The sequence below is a fragment of the Salmo salar genome, chromosome 16 (genome assembly GCF_965601325.2).
Source record: "Salmo salar chromosome 16, fSalSal1, whole genome shotgun sequence".
In the NCBI taxonomy this organism is placed as follows: Eukaryota; Metazoa; Chordata; class Actinopteri; order Salmoniformes; family Salmonidae; genus Salmo; species Salmo salar.
This window is the reverse complement of record NC_138306.1, coordinates 16,842,915-16,856,156: the sequence shown is the minus strand read 5'-3', so window position 1 is coordinate 16,856,156 and position 13,242 is coordinate 16,842,915. Positions and strand designations below refer to the sequence as shown.

Below are 13,242 nucleotides of genomic sequence, written 5' to 3'. Positions count from 1 at the left end.
TTAGGGAGTTTCCAGTTCAGATTCAACACTATATGTATAATGTAATAATAGTGGATATGCCAGTGCTTTAAATGTACACTGCATTCCTTTCTTAAATATAAAACCTTCTGCTGTTCAAAGTTTATTTTAAGGCATTTGAGGCAAGAGCAGACTTTAATAAGTTACAGAATATATTTGATAAGAGCAAATAAAGGTTAGTCTCTTCAGCTTTCTATATGAACATTTTCTTTGACCTTTCCTATTTAGTTGTATAAAGTTCACTCCCAGTCATTTTAAATTCATACAGACGTCTTAGCAGAGTAATAGCTCTGTTGTCTAAAACCAGCCCAATAAAGACAGTTGCCTACCTCAGGTGTAGAGAGCTCTAAATTCATCTGTGCTCTCATAAAAGCCATTCTCCATGCTTGTTCTGGTTCAGTGCATTAATGTGCTCTGAAAGGTCACTGTTAGAGCAGGAGAACAACATCCAGCTGAAACCAGAGAAGCCCATAGGCTATTTCTCCATTTCTCCCTGCAAAACACCAAAGCTTAGTCTGCTGTACGATGTTGGACTCTCAGCCAAAATCTATCATGGCGTAATGTAACATTCAATCAACAGAAATAGCAATATTATGCTCCAGCCTTTTAATTAACCTGTTAGGGCTAGGGGGCAGTATTGACACGGCTGGATAAAAAACATACCCGATTTAATCTGGTTACCACTCCTACCCAGTAACTAGAATATGCATATACTTATTACATATGGATAGAAAACACCCTAAATTTTCTACAACTGTTTGAATGGTGTCTGTGAGTATAACAGAACTCAAATGGCAGGTCAAAACCTGAGAGATTCCTTTACAGGAAGTGGCCTGTCTGACCATTTCTTGAACTTCTTTTCCATCTCTATCATTTACTAAGGATCTCTGCTCTAACGTGACACTTCCCACGTCGTCCATAGGCGCTCAGAGCCCGGGAAAAAACAGAATGTCGTCATTCCAGCCCCAGGCTGAAACACATTATCGCCTTTCTCAAGTGGCCGATCAAGGGACACTGGGCTTATGCGCGTGACCCGACCGCCCCCGCCTTTGGGATTTTTTCCTCTGTTTGCCGAAAAGGAGATTCCCTGTCGGAATATTATCGCTTTTCTACGAGAAAAATTGCGTAAAAATTGATTTTAAACAGCGGTTGACATGCTTCGAAGTACGGTAATGGAATATTTAGAATTTTATTGTCACGAATTGCGCCATGCGCGCGACACTTCTTTACTATTTCGGATAGTGTCTGGAACGCACGAACAAAACGCCGCTATTCGGATATAACAATGGATTATTTTGGACCAAACCAACATTTGTTATTGAAGTAGCAGTCCTGGGTGTGCATTCTGACGAAGACAACAAAAGGTAATCAAACTTTTATAATAGTAAATATGATTATGGTGAGTGCTAAACTTGCCGGGTGTCTAAATAGCGAGCCCGTGATGCCTGGGCTATGTACTTAGAATATTGCAAAATGTGCTTTCACCAAAAAGCTATTTTAAAATCGGACATATCGAGTGCATAGAGGAGGTCTGTATCTATAATTCTTAAAATAATTGTTATGCTTTTTGTGAACGTTTATCGTGAGTAATTTAGTAAAATGTTAGCGAATTCCCCGGAAGTTTGCGGGGGGTATGCTAGTTCTGAACGTCACATGCTAATGTAAAAAGCTGGTTTTTGATATAAATATGAACTTGATTGAACAAAACATGCATGTATTGTATAACATAATGTCCTAGGGTTGTCATCTGATGAAGATCATCAAAGGTGAGTGCTGCATTTAGCTGTCTTCTGGGTTTTGGTGACATTATATGCAAGCGTCCCACCTAGCCCATAGAGGTTTTAATGTGTAAAGTGCTTTATCTGGATATATACTGTGTTATTGGGTGATATCGATTTTGATTGTACATGATCTGCACGCTTCAGTGAGGTCCCTGTAGTCTTTACTTGTCCATCCCAGTGTCTGTGTGTCTTTGTCCTGACAAAATGCCCGTCTCTCTCTTATCCATCCCAGTGCCTGTGTCTTTGTCCTGACAACATGTCTCTCTCCTCAGAGATACGCTGAGTTAGGAATGTCCCCTCCTTCAGTCCAAGGCTTACTACAGCGGTGAGTAGCTAACCACAGAGATACAGTACATACAGTTGAAGTCAGCTGATGTACGAAGGGCTATATAAAAATAAATTTGATTTGATTTGATTTGAAGTCAGAAGTTTACATACAATTTAGCCAAATACATTTAAACTCAGTTTTTCACAATTCCTGACATTTAATCCTAGTAAAAAGTCCGTCTTAGGTCAGTTAGGATCACCACTTTATTTTAAGAATGTGAAATGTCAGAACAATATTAGAGAGAATTATTTATTTCAGCTTTTATTTCTTTCATCACATTCCCAGTGGGTCAGAAGTTTACATACACTCAAAATAGTATTTGGTAGCATTGCCTTTAAATTGTTTAACTTGGGTCAAACTTTTCGGGTAGCCTTCCACAAGCTTCCCACAATAAGTTGGGTGAAGTTTGGCCCGTTCCTCCTGACAGAGCTGGTGCAACTGAGTCAGGTTTGTAGGCCTCCTTGCTCGCACACACTTTTTCAGTTCTGCCCACAAGTTTTCTATAGGATTGAGGTCAGGGCTTTGTGCTGGCCACTCTAATACCTTGACTTTGTTGTCCTTAAGCCTTTTTGCCACAACTTTGGAAGTATGCTTGGGGTCATTGTCCATTTGGAAGACCCATTTGCCACCAAGCTTTAACTTCCTGACTGATGTCTTGAGATGTTGCTTCAATATATCCACATAATTTCCCATCCTCATGATGCCATCTATTTTGTGAAGTGCACTGGTCCCTCCTGCAGCAAAGCACCCCCACAACATGATGCTGCCACCCCCGTGCTTCACAGTTGGGATGGTGTTCTTCGGCTTGCAAGCCTCCCCCTTTTTCCTCCAAACATAACAATGGTCATTATGGCCAAACAGTTCTATTTTTGTTTCATCAGAACAGAGGACATTTCTCCAAAAAGTACTATCTTTGTCCCCATGTGCAGTTGCAAACTGTAGTCTGGCTTTTTTTATGGCGGTTTTGGAGCAATGGCTTCTTCCTTGCTGAGCAGCCTTTCAGGTTATGTCAATATAGGACTCATTTTACTGTAGATATAGATACATTTGTACCTGTTTCCTCCAGCATCTTCACATGGTCCTTTGCTGTTGTTCTGGGATTGATTTGCACTTTTCGCACCAAAGAACGTTCATCTCTAGGAGACAGAACACGTCTCCATCCTGAGCGGTATGACGCCTGCGTGGTCCCATGGTGTTTATACCTGCGTACTATTGTTTGTACAGATAAACGTGGTACCTTCAGGCATTTGGAAATTGCTCCCAAGGATGAACCAGACTTGTGGAGGTTACCATTTTTTTTCTGAGGTCTTGGCTGATTTCTTTTGATTTCCCCATGATGTCAAGCAAAGAGGCACTGAGTTTGAAGGTAGGCCTTGAAATACATCCACAGATACACCTCCAAATGACTCAAATTAAGTAAATTAGCCTATCAAAGCTTCTAAAGCCATGATATAATTTTCTGGAATTTTCCAAGCTGTTTAAATTACTTGTGTCATGTACAAAGTAGATGTCCTAACCAACTTGCCAAAATTATAGTTTGTTAACAAGAAATTTGTGCAGTGGTTGAAAAACAAGTTTTAATGACTCCAACCTAAGTGTATGTAAACTTCCGACTTCAACTGTACATAAGATGCTGTATATAGCATTTTAACATTAAAACAAAGCAAGAGAAAAACAGTATTTGTCCAGCCTATGTTGCTGTGCTTGCAGATGTGCATAATATGCTGCGACTCTAATCAAAAAGTATTTAATAACTCCAAACAACAAAAACACAGCTAGGTTGTAACATTTAAACTTAGAACATGTCACCGGTGGGGTTAAATGCAGCATTGCTGTATGGTGCAATGTCTCGTATTTGAGTAGCCAGCCTAGGCTACTGCTCAAATGTTGCAGTAATAAGCCTACATGTATTCATTGTCACACTTTTAAAAAAACAAAAGCTCCTCTGCTCTGTAAACAGGACACATGAAAGCAGCGCAATTTGACTTTGAATTCGCCGATGCGAGCACAAAGGTTATATAAACTGCTGACCCACTGGAGTTGTGATACAGTGAATTATAAGTGAAATAATCTGTCTGTAAACAATTGTTAGAAAAATTACTTGTGTCATGCACATAGATGTCCTAACCGACTTTCCAAAACTATAGTTTGTTAACAAGACATTTGTGGAGTGGTTGAAAAACGAGTTTTAATGACTCCAACCTAAGTGTATGTAAACTTTCGACTTCAACTGTATGTGATATAATGTAATAGTATGTGTAGCTAACTAACTCTGAGAAGATAGGAAGAGCATTTTAATTTTTCTTATGTTTTCCTCCACGATTGTAGGCTACATTGAGCCATACATACTGTAGGCTACATTGACCCATACATACGGTAGGCTACATTGACCCATACATACGGTAGGCTACATTGAGCCATACATACGGTAGGCTACATTGAGCCATACATACGGTAGGCTACATTGACCCATACATGCTGTAGGCTACATTGAGCCATACATTGAATCTATGGTCTCATATTCCCAGATCTTTAGTGGGGGGATGTTTTCCCTTGCGTGTGTCCATGCGGAGGGCAGGGAATTGGGCCTCATACATGATTTAGTTCATCTTTATTTTAGTAGTTTAATGCAGTATGTCCCAACTCCGGTCCTCGAGTAACCCCAACAGAACACATTTTTGTTGTAGCCCCAGACAAAAACACCTGATTCAACTTGTCAAGGGCTTGATGATGAGTTGACAAGTAGAATCTGCTGTGCTTGTCCGGGGGTACTATTGGGGGTACTCGAGGACCGGAGTTGAGATCCACTGGTTTAATTGATCCAGTCTCCTAACTGCCCAATAAAAGACAGACATGATGGCGATTGCTTTGGTTGATCTTCTTTTGATTTACACACACACACACACAGATGTAGACACACACACACTGAAACAATGACCGACGTCTGCAGCTGATGCACATCATAGAAGCTATGACGTTATACAATAGGACCTCTATTTGACATTTGTACTGTATTTCAGACAGGGCCAGGGCTCCAGCTACCTGCCACCAGGTGACCCAGGACACGTTGAGCAGCTCCCCCCAGACAGCCACTATTCCACCAGGGGCCTGTACACTGAAGACCTCCCCTTCTCAGCCAGGCCACGACCAGTAGGGGGCACCACAGGTACACACACACACACACACACACACACACACACACACACACACACACACACACACACACACACACACACACACAGCTCAACAGTCACTGGATGTATGTGTGTCTAACCCAGACTACTCAACTCTCTCCCATGAGCCTGTCAGCCTCAAACAGCCTGGTCTCTATTGAATTATTAAAGAGTCTTAAAAGAGTCTGTGTCTTGTGTGCTGTGAGAGTTACACTAATATAAATGGACTCTGTCTTATGGAGTGCTGCTGCTGCACAGAGCGTGCATGTTAAGGAACTGCATCAAAGTGTATTACAGGCCAGTGAGGATTAAATGTCAGATATGCCTGAGGGTTGATATGTATGTTTTTGTGTGTGCTCGTGTGTGTACGTGCATCTGTTTGTAGGTGCCCAGCTCCATCACCTGACCCAGATGGGTCTTGGGAGCCGGATCAACGGGGGGTACCCGGCGGGGGGTAGGGCCCCTCCAGGTCAGACTGGAGGTTCAGGGTGGGGACCGTACGCTGATGATGACTTCAGACCCACCAGAGACCCTGTGAGTCCTGCTCTGACTTCACACCGCCTTATGAGACTTACTGTACCTCCGCTTTTAATCCTTTCCTCCTCCAGCTAGCCTCTCTAGATCTCCAAATATACTGTACAATGGCATGCTCTTGTTCTTCTAGACTTTATGTGGCTGCATATCAGTTTGAGTTCTGTAGTTATGGATGTTGGTTCACTGTACAGATGTAGGTTCTTAATTTGATCACCCTGTTGCAGGAGAACTTGCCTGCAACCCAGGAAAAGGAAAACATGTAGTGTATTTGAGGTTTAAAAAGGCTTCTGTAGTTTGTAATTTTCACTTTGAAATGTCAGACAAAGAATGTATCAACCCCAACGTAAAATGTGACTCACCACCTGGATTCGGTCTTATGTTGCACAATTTGAAATTGTGTTTTTTTACATTGGATAAAAATAGAGACTCAGAGCTCCAAAATGGGAAAGTAATTCTGCTTTGAAATTTGATAAACTTGTAAACTCACTTTTGAGAAAATGTTTTGGTATCTAGTGAAGAGCTCTTCTTTGTCTACACCCATTCAGCATCGCTCACACCCTCTTAAGCTTTAGCCTCACCCATCTTGTTTTGCTCTCGGAGCGTTCAGAGCGCACACTTGGCGCTCTGGCCGATGATTTGTTTACCTCTGGATAACATGAAAACAGCCTAACCAGCTCTGCTGGCAACAATTTCATGATACTTTTTTGCAGACGTTTACTGACACTGGCCATATTCAACGGGTGTTGTACACTTTAGCGTAAGACATGTAGCTAGCTAGTTAGGTCAAGAATGAACCTAGCCGTAAGATCACACACGTCACGTAATGTTAGCTAACGAGCCAGCCAGCTAATGTTAGCTAGTTAAACAACAATGAACATAATGCCAAATCATGTCGTTACTACCCTGCATGAATCTGCTGGGAGCTAACCAATCAGGTTCCATGTTAGCTAGCTAACATTAGGCTCTAACTAGCAAAGCAAATGGCTCTGGGATACGAATAATAACGTCATACACGTAATGTTAGCTAGGGAGCCAGCCAGCTAACATTAGCTAGCTAGCTAGCTAGCTAGCTAGCTAACAGTACACTTTAGCTTAAAACATGTAGCTAGCTAACTAGGTAAACAATGAACCTAGCTCGGAAAACAACGTGTAAGATCACACACGTCACGTAACTTTAGCTAACGAGCCAGCCAGCTAACATTAGCTAGTTAAACAACAATGAGCATAGTGCTAAATCATGTCGTTACTACCCTGCATGAATCTGCTGGGAGCTAACCAACCAGGTTCAATGTTAGCTAGCTAACATTAGGCTCTAAGTAGCAAAGAAAACAGTTCTGGGATACGAATAATAACGTCATACACGTAACATTAGCTAGGGAGAGCCGGCTAATGTTAGCTAGCTAGCTAACAGTACACTTTAGCTTGAAATGAAACCACTTTATGTCAAAATTAGAAATGTATAATATCTGAAAATGTAGGAAGCTAGACTATCTTACCCATATACATCATCATGCATGATGGACGCATCTCCCTGTCACGGATGATATGCCACGGTTGCCCTTAGTTTGTTGATGTAATCTGGAGACAGGTGTTTTCTCCATTTCTTTAGATATCATACTCTAATTTCACTGATTTCAAAACTCGATCCTCCAGAAAGTGCAGAGCAACGTTTATGCTCCACTACATGACACATTCTTTTTTTAAAGCCGCGTTCCAGGATTACCAACACAGACTGACCAAAATTCGGAATGGCAGACCAATCCGAACTTCTGTCTCGGCATGTCCAGCCCACTCATTATCTCAGCCAATCATGGCTAGTGGGAAGGTTGCTGACTTTTTCTGTGGCTTAACCAACTAGGCTCGTAATTTAACAATTGTATTCATATTTACAGATGGCATACAAGTTTGTTATTAAGGCACATCAAAGTTCACATGTTCCATTTAGATTTTTTTTTAATGCTAAAATGACTCTCCTGTGAAGTCATGACTTGCGACAAACGTCTAGTTTCCTGAAACGGGTCACAAAGGTCCATGAATTATAATCTAGATAATATTTCACATTTCCTGTTGCTGCAGGATAATTTTCCTGCTGTAGCAAACTGGTGCAAATTAAGATCCTGCATCTGTAGTTATTTTACCTCCCAGCTGTCAATCTGTAGAGATGAACGTTCCCTGTAGTGAAATAAGCAAAGTAAAAACACACACTTTCCTCTTTTCTCCTAAAACTTCTTTCTCTTCTCTTTTTCCTCCTTTCCCTCCTTCCTTGTTTGCGTCAGGTTCTTCTGGGCTACCCTGACTACTCCTCCTCTATGTTCCAGATGCCTAGTAGAAGTGCACTAAGGGAGCCCTCATCCCCCCTGGGCCACCTGGACACACACACAACCGGATTCGGCTACCCTCCAGAGGAGTCCTCCTCTCCCCCCAACCACTCCTCTGCTTCCCTCATCAAGGCAATCAGGGAGGAGCTGCTGCGCCTCTCCCAGAAACAGCAAGCCGTGCCCAGCTACCACAGCTGATCACAGATGGCCTCCTCTGGTCCTCACTGAACCTTAACCTCTAATACTACATCCACCAGTCATACCACTGCCCCTGCCTGCCTGCTCTAACCTAGCACTGCTTCCCATGGAAGTTCCGTTGTACAGGAGGAGAAAGACAAGACCGTACTGTCTTGGGGCGGCAGGTAGCCTAGCGGCTAGAGCATTGGGCCAGTAACCGAAAGGTTGCAGGTTCGAAAACCCGAGCCAACAAGGTGAAAAATCTGCCGATGTGCCCTTGAGCAAGGCACTTAACCCTAATTTGCTCCAGGGGCGCCGTACTAAAATGGCTGACCCTGGAAAACCACACATTTCAATGCACCTATCTGCTGGGCTGGGTAGAATGAGGAGGTTGTTTATATATTATATGAATGAACTGTTCTCTAGGCTCTGGATCTTAGCCTCTGGCTTTCTTAACCCAGACTGTCCTATAGCATACAGTATACTGGACCAAGTGACCCTAGTGGTTAGAAGGAGAAGGTGAATGGTCCCCTGCTCTCCAGCGTTGGCCAAGGTATCTCTGCCAAAGCCTGGCCATGACCGCTGATCCTAGCCCAGTTTTTTATTTGAGGTGTTGTTGCTTTCTTTCTTTTTAAACAGCATTCTAGACTCTCTATGTGACGATAATAAGCAATGTGGTTTGATTCTCTCTCTCTCATCCTGCCTTGACATCCTAACAACATTTTACACTACAGTGGAATTTCTCTACCAGTAGGACATCTGTCATTTAGGCTCAAAACATTGATACCCATGTTACCTTTAACAATAAGGCATCTTACCATTACCATGAGGTATTTATTTGGTTTTTGAAGAGCTTCTTACTTCTCCTCCATCTTCCTTTGGTGCTTCTTTGTACGCTTTGTGTTTTTCCGTCATGATATTGATATGCGCAAATCTGTCAAAACACGCCCCAGGTGCAGGATTACATTGTTTTCCGCCACGAGCCACACAATGCCTTTGTGTTATGACAGCGTGAGGGAGTTCAACTGTCTCAATCTACTGTACAGCTAAAATCAGAGTTCAGAGCAGACCACGCTAGAAACAGACAGACATAGACCTGCAATAATCATACTGCAGCAACTCCCATGCATAAGTTTACCAATGCAGTAGTGGAACCAGAGATATTGAATGATAGAGCACTGCTAGGTTTAGTTTGTAACTCGCCCCACTCTAAATGAGCCTTGTTTAGATTTTATGTTGCTTCAGCACAATGTCCACATGTTTATCCTGATATATCCAGGTTACTGATGATGCTACCGTATTAAGACTCTTTAAATACCAATGTATGGTAAACTACGCTGAACAAAAATATAAACGCAACATGCAACAATTTCAAAGATTTTACTGAGTTACAGTTCATATAAAGGAAATCAGTCAATTGAAATAAATTCATTAGGCCCTAATCTATGGATTTCAAATGACTGGAAATACAGATATGCATCTGTTGGTCACAGATACCTTAAAAAAAAGGTAGGGGCGTGGATCAGAAAACCAATCAGTATCTGGTGTGATTTACCATTTGCCACCACATCTTCACATAGAGTTGATCAGGCTGTTGATTGTGGCCTTTGGAATGTTGTCCCACTCCTCTTTAATGGCTGGGCAAAGTTTCTGGATATTGGCTGTAACTTGAAGAAACTGTCGGACACGTCAATCCAGAGCATCCCAAACATGCTCAATGCATGACATGTCTGGTGAGTATACAGGCCATGGAAGAACTGGGACATGTACAGCTTCCATGAATTGTGTACAGATCCTTACGACATGGGGCCGTGCATTATCATGCTGAACCGAGGTGATGACGACGGATGAATGACATGACAATGGGCCTCAGGATCTCTGTGCATTCAAATTGCCATCGATAAAATGCAATTGTGTTCGTTGTCCGAAGCTTATGCCTGGCCATACCATAACCCCACCGCCACCATGGGGCATTCTGTTCACAACGTTGACATCAGCAAACCGCACACACACGACGCCATACACGCTGTCTGCTGTCTGCCTGGTACAGTTGAAAGCGGGATTCAGCCTTAAAGAGCACACTTCTCCAGCGTGAAAGTGGTCATCGAAGGTGAGCATTTGCTCACTGAAGTCGTTAACGACACCGACCTGCAGTCAGGTCAAGACCCTGGTGAGGATGACAAGCAGGCTGATGAGCTTCCCTGAGACGTTTGACAGTTTGTGTGGAAATTCTTTGGTTTTGCAAACCCAAAGTTTCATCAGCTGTCAGGGTGGCTGGTCACAGATGATCCCGCTGGTGAAAGAAGCCGGATGTGGAGGTCCTGGGCTGGCGTGGTTACACGTGGTCTGCTGTTGTGAGGCTGGTTTGACGTACTGCCAAATTCTCTAAAACTTCAGTGGAGGCAGCTTATGGTAGAGAAATGAACATTCAATTCTCTGGCAACAGCTCTGGTGGACATTCCTACAGTCAGCATGCCAATTGCACGCTCCCTCAAAACTTGAGACATCTGTGGCATTGTGTTGTGACAAAACACACATTTTACAGTGGCCTTTTATTGTCCCCAGCACAAGGCGCTGTTTAATCAGCTACTTGATATGCCACACCTGTCAGATGGAGGGATTATCTTGGCAAAGGAGAAATGCTCACTAACAGGGATGTAAACTAATTTGTGCTCAACATTTTACAGAAATCCGCTTTTAGTGCGTATGGAAATATTTCATTTCAGCTCATGAAACATGGGGCCAACACTTTACATGTTGCGTTTATATTTTTGTTCAGTATATACAGTAGGACCACAGTATTATAGTTTTTCTATATATATGAATAATTCTAAGGTCATTTATTGAGTGCACAGGACCAAATATGTATAATCATTAATTTATGAATTCATTTGTAGCATTTTATAATGTTTTCTGACCGGCAGGCCTAAATCAAAATGATTGACAGGACTGTACTAGGGAATTGCGGTGTCTTCTCTATTTTATGAAGTGGATAGATTCGACCACGCATTCTTATCTATTCAATGCACTGTATGCAGATTACTGGGTGCACCTTGGCTTTTCACAGTGAATATCCTTCAGGCCACACCAACTAAAATGTAGTTGAGAGATTCATAGGGTCATTCAATGAAAGATTCATAAGGTCAGGTCAATGAAGCATTGTATTGCTAAAGGAAATGCTGTCTTTTCCCTGCTGAGAAACAGGGCCAGTGGTCATACACTGTCAGTCTAGGGGTATTCATATTTCATTTCCTCCTTTTTCAATGCAGTATTGAAATGTTTAACGCTGTTCTTTTCCCACCGCATTTTCAGAGTTTGAAAGGAATCTGAAACTCATGTACTGTATTGTAATTGTTCAACGTTTACTGTTCACAGTTAACCTGTCAGCGTAAGATGTTTTGTGTATTTGATGTCATTTTTATTCTTGAATGACCTTGCCTCATGTTTTTTGTTCCTCCTCGATGTGTCTTTGTTCAATATTGTTTTTATTTAATTTTGTTCGATAGCATTTTCGACAAACTCTCCACACATTGCTATGCTGTGGGGATTGAAGTGATATTTTATTTAAATGAAATAAAAGAGAAAGTATTGATTTTGGTTGCGGGGTTGAAAGAAAACAAACATTTATTCACTGACTTGGGCAAAGTAATAATGTACCAGTGTTGAACATTGTCCCACAGGTTAACGCCATAACACAAAAACAAACAGAGAAAATCTGGAACCAAGCTGCACCAGCTACTGTAATGTACAGCAGACACACACTACTCACTATCCCACTGAGCACACACTGGTTGAATCAACATTGTTTCCACGTCATTTCAATGAAATTAGGTTGAACCAACATGGAATAGATGTTGAACGAACGTTTCCAACATGTGCCTTACGGATCCGCCCTCCCTTTGATGGTCTCACACTAATGTCTACCATCCTGTCTCACACTACCTGCCTGCCTGCCTGCCTGCCTGCCTGGCTGTCTTTCAGATAGTCTTAACCAGGCTCTGTTCACTCCAACAAGCACTGACTCTATGGGATCATAGTACAGTACTGTATGGCATTTTTTGAACTACTGTAGTTTGAAGGTTGTTAAAAGGATTTTCTCTCAACAATGGTTCTATTGGTCTTAGCAGGTGATGCTACAGTATGTCGTCGTCAAATAAGCCCAGTGTTTATTTAACACTGTTTCTGGCTGTAGTCGAAGATATACACCCATGCAGTTGGACTGAGTTACCTGATTTGGTGTGATTGGCTTCGGTCACAACACTGTACTATACTGTACTGTCCTGTACTCTATGCCTCCACCTGCTGGTATTGTAACCCCACTGCACCTCAGATGTCATTCATGTTTTTTTCCCCCCCTTTATGTTTGGCTGTTGTGTCTTGTTGTATTGTGAAGGTCATACTTTATGTTGGCTGGCCCAACTATATTTTACGTGTTTATTTGTTGAGTTGCATGTGTCATTCATGTAAGGCTGTGTGTGGTTTGTTTTCCATTTGTGTTGGCCATGCTGTTCCGGAAAAAACGATAGCTTTTAAAAAACCGATGAAACCTAAGTTACATGTGTCCTAAGTTATTTCATACTGTATTCTAACGCCATGTGTCTTACATGCAACAATGATTAGGGAGCAAAACATATTGCATTCTCACATATCTGCTTATTGTTGTCATTTTCTGTCCCCTGAAAGTAGTTTGTAAAATGATCATTATTTATTTTGCCGAGCACACCATTTCTCTGTATGTAGATTATTTGTTATTACAGTTTTTTTTGCGGTGCTGTTTCCTCCTAGGGGAGGTCCATCAAAGTGTTTTTCATAGGCTACTGCAATAGTGTGAAGATGAGAAGTACCAGATTCAACCACAGTGTGGTGCCATCTCATAACAAAAGACCATGTGGTGAGCTTTGTTCAGTTCTAAT

At 42.0% G+C, this 13,242-nt stretch overlaps 1 protein-coding gene across 3 annotated transcripts in view; it reads left to right on the top strand.

Annotated features, from left to right (window-relative positions):
- Positions 1-12,880, top strand: part of LOC106573269 (UPF0606 protein KIAA1549) — an 87,478-nt gene extending 74,598 nt beyond the window's left edge. For 2 of the 3 annotated variants that reach the window (XM_082962579.1, XM_045697018.2), the window contains exons 18-21: positions 2,072-2,124; positions 5,148-5,293; positions 5,686-5,834; positions 8,111-12,880. In XM_082962579.1, coding sequence (XP_082818705.1) covers positions 2,072-2,124; positions 5,148-5,293; positions 5,686-5,834; positions 8,111-8,350 — 588 coding nt within the window. In that variant the 3' untranslated portion in view covers positions 8,351-12,880. The remainder of the gene's footprint in view (positions 1-2,071; positions 2,125-5,147; positions 5,294-5,685; positions 5,835-8,110) is intronic. The other variant, XM_082962580.1, reaches the window with a different exon arrangement.
- The last annotated feature ends 362 nt before the right edge of the window (positions 12,881-13,242 follow it).